Here is a 10,824-nt window from a genome sequence, read left to right as displayed (position 1 = left end):
TAAAAATAACCATCCAATCAAAGCATTTTACTGAAAGTGGCCAGTCCACTTGACAAGATTTATTCAGACATTTCTGACAAATTTATAGCATCATTCCACTAATATCAGTGATGTAACCAAGAAGCTATAACACATTTTGGGTAAATACAGTAAAAGCCCAGACAACAAGCTAATCAAGGCGCTCAAGCAAAATGCAGCTGGCCTCCTAGTTATTAAAGAGCAAGAAGAACACTCCTGCCTGGATTGGTAACAATGTGGTTAGGTTTGCCTTGCCCAAAGCAATGTTTTTCTTTTAAAAAAAAAGGGGGGGATACAATCATCTCCTATGCCTACACATGATCCCTATTAAATCATATTACATTTGCCAAGCTGAACATAAATTTCTAAGATTCTCATCAGGCTCTCTCACATTGAGGCCTCCTCTGACTGATATTGGCTCATCAGACTTAATCTAGGGTGAAATTCCCTTGTCTGTGTTAAATGGATTGCGGCCGTCACAGAAGTGGAGATATTTATTTTTCTCTGTGCTAATGACCTATCCCAAGGACCCGCCCACTGATGGCTATTTACTAGCGCCCAGATGCTCTGGCTCAAAAAGAGCTTTGATGTCAGTGGAGGGCTGTCCATCACCCGCATCCCTCACTGAATAGTGTGTGTCCTACTGATGTTGACACTGTGACTTTAGAAGCCATTAGCGACCAGGGGTTTAGCAGATGCTCTTATCCAGAGCAACTGACTCAACTTTTTACTTAGCGTTTACATTGTACCCATTCACAGCAGGATATATACTGAAGCAATTACTGAAATAACTATTCAAGTGAAGCAGTTATCAAACCTTCATCAGCACCACCATCAAACAATCACTCCATTTATATTACATTTTATAACATAACGTAGCATAAAAAGAGGTTTGGCAGAAGTTTGTCTTTGCTTTTTATATTTTTTATTTCACCACCAGTAATCTGCTGTGCCATTCTACTAGATTCTGTTAATGATGTGTTATATCCTCTATGAAAATATTTAATGGTGCACTGTTGGGTGTCTGTAATACATTTTAAACAAGCACCACCCCCCCACCCTCCCATTTTCCTAGCCCCCATAGGGAAATGAATCCTGAATGCATTATGTCCAGACGGACATATCAAGCACAAGATTAACATCCTCCTGAAATCACCCTCCTCCATCCTTTCTCCTCCCCTTCCAGGATAACGTTCATTTACATAAACAGATAATCTCAGATAAGAACTTCCATTAGCCAAAGGTGAAATGGATCAATTTTCTCTGCCAGGATAAATCTTACGCCTTACACCCACAGGGTCATTATACAAACCGCATTTCAGAAGTAATGTCTTTGAAAACCAGGCGACAGCAGCCATTTCCAGCTTTCCAATTAACTTTAAGAAAAAGCTTATTCTGTGGACAATCAAGCACATTATTGCACAATATGATACAGTCCATAAAGATCACAGTGGTTGATGAGGGTGTTGGAGAGAGCTCAGCATATTCAAAGAAATGTTGTAGCCTCTTGGTTACCGCTGAGACGTCCCTGTGACTGCCATGCAAGTGTGCCATTGAGGCCAGTCCAAACAATGAAAGTCCAGCTAAAAAGCAAACACATTTTCTCACTGAAAGGACACAGGGGTGTGAGAGCACAGGGTGTGAGAGTACAGTGTAACCCAGGCATGACGACAATGGGGAAATGCTTATTGTTCTACCGCAATAAACAGGTTTGAGTTTGGGCAAAATCCTCGCTGAGTGTTTTGTTAACTTGACATTATTATTAGCAGCAGCAGCAGCTGTAGCAGTGGCAGCATCAGTCACTCAACCAAAATTTATTCTCCATGGGGAATTCCTTCAAAATAAGTGTAAAAAAACATACAATGGTTTATTTCTCGGGTAAACTGGGAGAAAACCTGGATTCCTGATGACTGAAATGTGTAGTTCAGCATCATATTACTGTAAGCATAATTTTCATTACAGTATGTGCAACATGATGCTGGTTTACATGACAGTACTATGCACTTCAATTTTTTAAAGTAACATTTTAAATACATTTTACAGTATGGGCAGTCATTTTGTATAATTTGATTTTGCCAAATACAAGTCATGTTATTTTGATGAATTCAATAAATTTTCTGTGTTTGAAGCCAAATATGCTGCACATGTCAAAAGTGGTATCAAAAGATACAAAACAGAAACCATTTGAAAAGACAAGTGTCATATCTTTTGCTGCCTCGACTGCATACATATAGCTTGTATATAGTGCCATTCATGAGAGGGATTTTATGTTGATAGGCTGCCGGAGAAAATAATTCCAGCTCAACAGTGTCAGTGAACTGATGTTGTTGGTAGCCAAAATGGCCACAGGGTGACACCTGCAGGATGAATATTTTCTCACAATCTGCCATCACAACGTCCATATTCACATTTGAGTGAAAGCTGTCAATTCATGAGAATTGGTGGGTAGAGTAAAATTGATGCATTGGGAAAGTGAAACCACATTCCCAATGCGTGACTATAATGTATGGTCGTGAAAAGAGGTACAATTTTCAATTTTCTCTTCTTAAAATTCTGACTTCAGAGGTAGTCCTATAGACTGTGGGTGGCCTACAGCAGATGGTATACTAATAAAATAAATAAATACATAAATAAATCCCTATCTTCAAATGTACAAATGGGAAGAGGAAATTTACTTTTTATTAAAAAGAAATTAATACAATGGCAATCAAAGCTTGTGACAGAAGGGAAGCACTTGGACTAATGAAATAAAAATTAAATCACTAAGTGAACATGCAAAATTACTTAACCAATTATACAGGGCCATGAACAATAAATACTCCTTCTCTGCAGATGCAATAGCCACGTCATGACCCAGACATAGCATATATATTTCATCACACATCTCTTATTGATTTAATGAATAGCCTGCAAATCATGCATCAGTATCAGAAGTAAATGCAAAAAGCAAAAGAAGCAACCAAATTGGTTGACAAACTATGGTATACTCTTCAGAAAATCAAAATGTGTGTTTGCAGATGTACACTACATGACTGAAAGTATTGATAAAGCAAAGCATTCTGATGTACTGGCTTGTACAGTAATGGGATGATCATCTTGTGGAATTTTGGATTTGTCACATCCACTCCAGCTTCATCCCGAACAGCTGCCTTGTGTATGAATACATTTATGAATAAAAATGTAATCTTCACATATAAATGCATGAAATCGTGCGGGAATCAGGAACGCATTAAACCACTCTTCCACTCCATATCAGTAGGTGGCGGTAGTGCAAGTTATTTACAATCCTGAAACACCATTGAAAAACACCATGGTCGTGTTGGCCAGTTTGCTTGCTAGCTAGTAGCTAGCTAGTGAGTTAGCTTAGTGTAGTTAGGGAGGATAAAGTTGTTTGAGTTAATAGTCAATTTATCAACCAGGTGTCTGGGAGTTATTAAATGATTTCGGGTCATACGTATACAAAGGCTACTGCATGTGCATACAGTTTGTACAGACTAAGTAAGGTAAGTTCATTCTTCTTCCAAAATCCGGTGATACAGGAAGATGCCACTGTGAGTTCTAGCTGGTTAGCAAACTAGACTAACGTTGGTTTCGTAGGTTTCTGTGGCATGGCAAGGCAACGAGAAGCCAGCCAGCTAATTATATAAGCTCGTCAAGCGAAGTAACGTCATTTAACTATATATATGTAACAAACTGTGCTGCTAGTTTGCCATATTTTGTCAACCCAATTATAGTTGCGTACGCTGCTGCTCTTGTAAGCCAAGTATTGTAGGCTAACCTTATGTTAGAAAAGAACATTATAACATTGTCTTTATTAGAATCTTAGCTTGCTGGTTAGTAGGCTACCTGATCCCAACGTTATCGTTCATAACGTGCTTGCATCGAGACGACCGTAGTTAAGAGAAAAGCGCTCAATCAGTTGCTCGGGTTGCTAATTGTCGCTTAGCTACATAGAGAATGAATGGACTTCCGGCAACTGGTCAACCAAATCGCTCACTGTGTTAACGGGGTTAATTGTTTGAGATGCAAGTTGTGGAAAACGACGGTGTGATACCTTAGCTAGCGATTTTGCTATTGCTAGCATATCCATTAACATTGCGAACTTAACGTTACACTTTAAAGGTTTCACGCGAACAAGAAGGTGATTTAGCATCCTGTGTTGTATCACTGTGTTTTCCAGCCCATCCGTGTGCCGTACTGTAACTGACAGGTCGGATCACCATGCCTCAAAAGCTTTTGAAGAGTGCCCATTACATAGAGCTGGGAAGCTACCAATACTGGCCTGTGCTTGTTCCGCGGGGAATCCGTTTGTACACATACGAACAAATTCCGGTCTTCTTGAAAAGTAACCCCTACATCACAGATGGATACAGAGCTCACCTACCGTCAAAGCTTTGCATTAAAAGGTGAGTGATTATTGTTCTTATTATTTTCGTTTAAATGCCTCTATAAATGTCCCCAATTTCTTTTGTTAACCAAAAATAGTTTTTCCACTGTCAGGCACATTTGAGTACTTCCTTGCGACCCGCTCAGCCCCATCCAGATTTGGAGCATCAAACAAAGACTGTGTCAGGTTATGTTGCCCTTGACCAAGGCACTGGCCTCTGGAATTGGAATTGTTCCCCGGACTCTGTATGCCCCCTGCTCCTAAGTGACTAGGATGGGTCAAATGCAGAGGGAAAATTACCCCACTGGGTCAATAAAGTATAACCTAGGTATAACTAAACCACAAGTGGCCAACTGATGGCCAAAACTAATATAGTTAAGCAACTTTTACACAGTTGCAGTTCTGTCTGACAGTCAGTTATTAACATTTTGCAAATGCACTTTCAAGACGAAGCTAAGTTGCCCAAAGATGTGACTAGGTCTTCTTTGCATCCATGCTGGTTCAATTGTTGAAGCAATTAGTACTAGGGAAGATAAGGATTCTGCTCCTGAAATTATGATATTTCTTTCAATGATTTTGGAATAAGTGAGGTACTAATTTTGGGCTTTCTGCTTCTAGCCTCTTCATCCTGTCCAATGAAACGGTGAACATCTGGAGTCACCTGCTGGGCTTCATCCTCTTCTTTTCCCTGGGGCTGTACGACATGACCGCAGTGCTGCCTACAGCTGGGGCCTCCAGAGAGGACTACGTCATCTACTCCATAGGGCTCTTCTGCTTTCAGGTGTGGCCCTGCGCTGTGCACTGGGCCTTGCTTTGCATCACGTTGTTGTTTCCATGTTCCCTGAGGAGAACTGGTTTAATGCCATAAAGAGGACTTGGAAATTGGAGATAATGTATAAGTAGTCTTGTACACTGGTACATTATTTGTCTGCATGAGGTTGCGTATATTTACCATAGGTTGTCCTTGATGATTTGGTTTGCTTATTGTTTTTTCTCCAGATGTGATGTATGAGAAGTGCATTGACTTGATTAATGAAAATATAAATCACATTGGTTATGCAAATACATTCCAGTTGGAAGCAGCTACTGTGAGCTATGCCATATCATTCATATTAAGGGTTATTTGCATTGGCCAGGAAAATGCTTTTTCCTGTAATCATTTGTGTGTCATTTCATAACCTGATTTTTGTCTTGACACTGTCTTGGGCATTGTGTTTTTGGAATCATAATGATCAAACGAGATTAAGTTGATTCTACAAACACCCTTCAAATGCAGTTGCTCCTCAAGTCCTGATGGAGCCTGCTCGGCTCGTCCTTCTCAAAGTCTCTTTGTTGCGTTCAGGTGTGCATGCTGTGCTCGGTTGGCTATCACCTGTTCTGCTGCCACCGGTCGGAGAAGACTAGTCGCCGCTGGATGGCACTGGACTACGCTGGAATCTCCATCGGGATCCTCGGCTGCTATGTCCCAGGAGTCTTCTACGCCTTTTACTGCAATGGTGTAAGTTAACACTCTGTAAAAGCAGTGAGAACTCTTCAGACTGGGCACTGGTACACCTGCAGGACTATGTGAACCTTCAAGCATAAAGAATGGTCGTGTGTGACAAATCGTTTTCGACTTTTTGATCACATTAAGCGCTTTCTTTGAATCTTGCAATGCTACCGCGTCCGTATATATTATTTTCTATGAACAAAATTAAAGACAGACGTTGATGATGAATGGCTTAAAGAAACAGGAGTAATTATGCTGTGCCGGTTCAAGTCTGGGTCATGGCCTGTTGTAATCTTTAAAAAAAAAAGACCTCAGAATAGCTGTGTTTATAGAACGCCATGTATTTTTTTCCCCTGCCTCTTTCTACATAAAAAATCAGAATCCTGCATTAATGCGGCCTCTGATTATATTTAGCCTATTATCTTTTTCTTATATTTATTGGTGATGAAGATCTAGGGCAGGTAACACTGTCTTTCCCATATCTATTTTGTTGCTGTTTTGTATGTTCGGTTGGCATCCTCATTAAAAATATATTTTATTTTTTTTCCCTTTTATTATTTTTAATATTGGGAAATAAATTAAATTGTTTGGTGCGTTGACTGAAACCATCTGCCTTTCTTACCAGTACTGGAGGCAGGTGTACCTGATCACAGTGTTGGCCATGATCCTGACGGTCTTCTTCGCCCAGATCCACCCCCATTACCTCACGCAGGATTGGCATCAGCTGCGCACCATCATCTTCTGCTCGGTAGCCGGATACGGAGTCATCCCTGCCACCCACTGGGTGTGGATCAACGGCGGCTTTGGGGCTGCCATTGTCCAGGTGAGGCAGATGGATCGTATTCATCCCCAGAGTCATCAGCATGGTCGACTCCCTTTATATAGGGAAGGTTAAAGACAGTCCCAGTCCTGGTGGACCAAAGGTTTTGCTGCCATTCGGTTAACAGCAACTAAGGACATTAAATGGTTAGTTTTAGTGGCCTTGTGTCCCCACCTTCACCAATTTGGAGCCTGTTGATTCAGGTCAGTCTTTAACGTGATCCGTTAAATAATTCTGTAACCTCTTTTTAGCAGTTGTTTGCAATATAGTACAATAAGCAGATTGTGAGCGTGGGATTTTTATTCTTCATGGCAAGCATAGCTATTTCTGACATAAGGTTGCTTAAGAGGGTAAGTAATCCCTCTAAACCTGAAAAGCACCTAATAAAAATAAAGAACTCCTTCAAATTCTGAGACTGCTATTGGAGTTGGAATGAAAACCAGCATACGATGGGTCCTCGAGTTTGAATACCCAGGTTTTAAAGTCTTTATCTGCCCGCCTGCTTACAGTTTTGTTCCTTTCTCTACAGGAGTTCTTGCCTCGCGTTTTGGTCATGTATTTGATAGCTGCAACAGCCTTTATTTTCTATATCACCAAAGTTCCTGAGCGCTATTTTCCAGGTATGTATGCATTGACGTTTCTTTTTAGAACGTACTGTATATATGCACTCAGTTGTAACTCAATTCAGAAGGTGTTCTCGCATGGTATTTCATGTCAATATGTAAGGTTTTTATGACACTATGGAACCATGGACACTGTGGAAGTTTGTCCTTGTTCTGAATGTAATCATACCGTGTGCAAATCAGTCTTAACAGTATTTGAAATAAAATGAACGTCTTTGGCTTCCACAGGGCAGCTGAATTACCTTGGTGCCAGTCATCAGTTGTGGCACATCCTGGTGGTGCTGATGTTTTACTGGTGGCACCAGACTGCCGTGTCCATAATGCATTTTCGCCACAGCCAGCCCTGCCCAGAGTACTCCCAAAGCGGTTAGCTCCTCATGGCATGGCCGACGGTGTTGCCCCCACGCGACACACAGGTCTCTGGGGCGGTTGCCCCCCCCCCCCCCCATCCCCATATTTTTTCAATTATTCTGAAACAATGGTCTTTTCTGAAGATGAAGGTATAGTTTGCCTCCTGTCCAAATGAGCCCAGATATCAAGATGTTTAAGTTACCATTTGAGAATGGACTAGTTGTTGACATGGTGTAAATGTGCTCATTTTTTTTAATGGGTGGGACACTTCAGGAATGAAGTGATCCAAAGTAAAGTGCAGTTATTTTACTTGCCTTTCAGTTTGGTCAATTGGTCAAGCAACACAGTGCTCTCATTATATTATATATAGTTATTTATATAGTGAACTCCATAGTTAAGATGGTAATGTCTCAGCTTAGAATTTGTAATGGAAGCACGGGAGTCACGTTGACTGTTACAGCAAACGTTTAAGTATGTGTTATAACAAGAAAGAAATGCAGGTTTGAAATGTGTACAGTATTTTATTATAATTGTAGAAAATGTATTATTGAAATCAAAATGCCCAGAAGGTATTTTGTTTTGAATCATGGCCAGTCACACGCATGGAAAGTACAACTGGCTCAATTGCAATGGTGTGCGTACTTTGGTATAATTTAGTCATTCAGCTATTTCAAGATCATGCTTTATGTCTCTGTGTGCTCTGCACAACCTGTATACCTGGGAGTCTGTATCTGTGATAGGTTTTACTATGAAGTGTCCATTCAAAATATGCGGTCCACATTGAAATGGAATTATGCCGAGCGCAAGGAAGTTCACAAGTACAAGTGTCCTTGGATTGCCTCTCCTGTAATGAACTGTGATTTGGTATTTGGGTGTGTTGCACCAATACTATTTAAACATATAGTTACTAAATTTGTGAAGTTGAACTGACTGAAATGAAAATTGTGAAATGCACAGTATATACAGTACTTGATGCTGACACAATCCGCGTCCAATTTACACTCTTCTGCATACTGTATTTATTTAAACCTATTGTTTGTCCTGCTTTTATTTAAAAAAAGCTGGGGTTTTTTGTATTGTGTTTTACTACATCCCGTTTCTCTTCATGTTATTCGTTTTGACACTGGTAACGGCATTGTCTCTTAATATCATATAATAATTTAACCTTTTTTATTGTTAAATAAACAGTATCCTTCAAAATTGCATGAATCAGGAGGAAAATTTAGTTGTGGCAGTTCCCTAGATAGCCTTGAAGTCTGTTTGAAGTATTTTCTTTTGAATGTGATTTCTGCTCGAGGATGCCATAAACTACAATGTTTGCCTTGGTCAGTATCCTTGGAAACTATTTCTTTTACATTGTTTAATTTATAAATGGACCAAGTTCTTGATTTTACTTTTTTTTATTCTCCATTTGTAGATACTTCATTACTAAGACATTCAGTCCCTGTTAAGACTGTGATCACGCACATACACACTGTACAATCATTGGTCAAGACAATGGTTGTCCTGTTCTCCATTGCTACACAACTGAGCAGTGAGGTACACCTACTGCTATTTGCAAATCAAAATGTCACTGATTTTAGCAAAGGAAATCCTTTTGTGGGGATCAACCCTTACCAACATTCTGGTTCGGAGCCTGGGGCTCCAGATAGGATAGTTGGATCTTGTGTAGATAATGATTCCCGTTGCCTTAACCTGTAAAACTGTACATACCCACACAGAGAACAGTGTCTTAGCTGTTTACATGTTTTGTTGTTTGTGCATGAACTGCCTGAATGCTACATATTAAATGACCTCTTTGCTGCCTACGATCACTTTCAACCCTTAGGGGTTATGTGCAATTTATGTAAGTATGTATACTATATAAGAGCTGTCATTGTTCAGTATTTAAACTTGATACATGTGAATGTAATGTTTGTTTAATTTGGTGTGATACTTTGAGTAAATTTTTGTTTTTTTGTAGTTATTTCACCCCAGTGCTTTCTCTACATCAGTTTCTGATTACTTTGGTTTAAGATGGATTACGTTTGTAGCTGCTATGTGTTGAGCCTTGTTATTCAGTGAGATCAAGTGGAAACAGTTTTACCAAGATTCAAAACACTGGAACATAAACTGTCAAGAGCGTGTTTTATTTATTATGTGGTCAATACTGGTCAGTTTCCAACTGTTTAATATCGGAAATTGCAATCATATCAATTGGAATAAATCTTATTGGATTTATTAGGATATTTCTTTTTTTTTTTTGCATTGCTATAATAAGTATAATAACATTTTAACACAATTTTATTAATGCCTGCAAAGTAATTGTTATTGTTAAAGTAATTGTTAAATTACATGCATACCTTTACACAAAGTTTTGCATAGTTACCATTTTGCTTAACTAAGAATTTATTTATTTGTAAATGTTTTGGGGTTACATTTTGGGGGAACTACATTACATGGGCAATGTAAGCAAAAATGGCTGATTTTGAAGAAAGGCTTAAGTTCCCCTTCACCCCTCATCATTTATTTAAAAGACTGCTTGACTGTGAAAAATTGTGAAGCAACACAAATGAAAATCTGACTGTGCATTTTATCTGTTAGTTGAGCCTCTTGTATACCTACAGTGCTGTATGTAAACAGATGTGGTTGTGTTAAACTTTTGTAAAATGTTTTAGAATGACAAATATTTGTTTTGAAACTGGACACTGAATAAAAAGGGCACATTGTCTTTCCACTCTTGCTGTGATTGGAATACCTCATTTCTTAATGATAGATGTACCTGGAATTTTCGAAGAACGTCTCCTTTAAATAAATGAGTGACCTGCCCAGACAGACCACACCCCCAATATTCTGAAGCTCAAGCTTTTGAAGCTTTCAATTGGAAAAGCCATTCTTTACCGGTGGGCAATTACCTACAAGTTTACCTTTTTAATGGGCAGCATCTAGTGTGTGGCCAACAGATGGAGCTAATTTTCAGTTTACAAAGATGACTGTGTTTTACTGTGTTTGGTATTGCCATTTGAACCCAAAAGCATTGAAAAATGAAAGGGAAACTCAGTAAAAAAACAATGGACATTTTAATATTTGTTCCTGTCTAGTAAAATAGATGCTAAATAGCATTTCATGGCACTCATTTGGTTGACTGAATTGGCAA

The 10,824-nt window shown here is 39.3% G+C and overlaps 1 protein-coding gene across 3 annotated transcripts; it reads left to right on the top strand.

Annotated features, from left to right (window-relative positions):
* Window positions 1-3,317: 3,317 nt before the first annotated feature.
* Window positions 3,318-10,409, top strand: LOC118213177 (progestin and adipoQ receptor family member 3-like). 3 transcript variants are annotated; one of them, XM_035391935.1, is made up of 7 exons: window positions 3,318-3,521; window positions 4,199-4,424; window positions 5,024-5,186; window positions 5,748-5,903; window positions 6,520-6,717; window positions 7,244-7,334; window positions 7,566-10,409. In XM_035391935.1, exons 2-7 carry the CDS (start codon window positions 4,240-4,242, stop codon window positions 7,706-7,708), a joined length of 936 nt encoding a protein of 311 aa, XP_035247826.1. In that variant the 5' UTR covers window positions 3,318-3,521; window positions 4,199-4,239; the 3' UTR covers window positions 7,709-10,409. The 3 variants fall into 3 exon arrangements, with proteins under 3 accessions (XP_035247826.1, XP_035247828.1, XP_035247827.1); XM_035391937.1 differs by lacking the exon at window positions 3,318-3,521 and adding an exon at window positions 3,547-3,569; XM_035391936.1 differs by lacking the exon at window positions 3,318-3,521 and adding an exon at window positions 3,577-3,679.
* The last annotated feature ends 415 nt before the right edge of the window (window positions 10,410-10,824 follow it).

Source organism: Anguilla anguilla, chromosome 14 (assembly GCF_013347855.1).
Source record: "Anguilla anguilla isolate fAngAng1 chromosome 14, fAngAng1.pri, whole genome shotgun sequence".
NCBI classification, from domain to species: domain Eukaryota; kingdom Metazoa; phylum Chordata; class Actinopteri; order Anguilliformes; family Anguillidae; genus Anguilla; species Anguilla anguilla.
The sequence above is the reverse complement of the archived record's forward strand: the minus strand, read 5'-3'. Positions and strand labels throughout refer to the sequence as shown.

Coding starts and splice junctions, on each gene's coding strand:
- LOC118213177 (XM_035391935.1), top strand. CDS start 4,240: ATGCCTCAAAAGCTTTTGAAGAGTGCCCATTACATAGAGCTGGGAAGC. Junction 5,904..6,519: donor ACGCCTTTTACTGCAATGGT/GTAAGTTAACAC, acceptor CTTTCTTACCAG/TACTGGAGGCAGGTGTACCT. Junction 6,718..7,243: donor TTGGGGCTGCCATTGTCCAG/GTGAGGCAGATG, acceptor CTTTCTCTACAG/GAGTTCTTGCCTCGCGTTTT.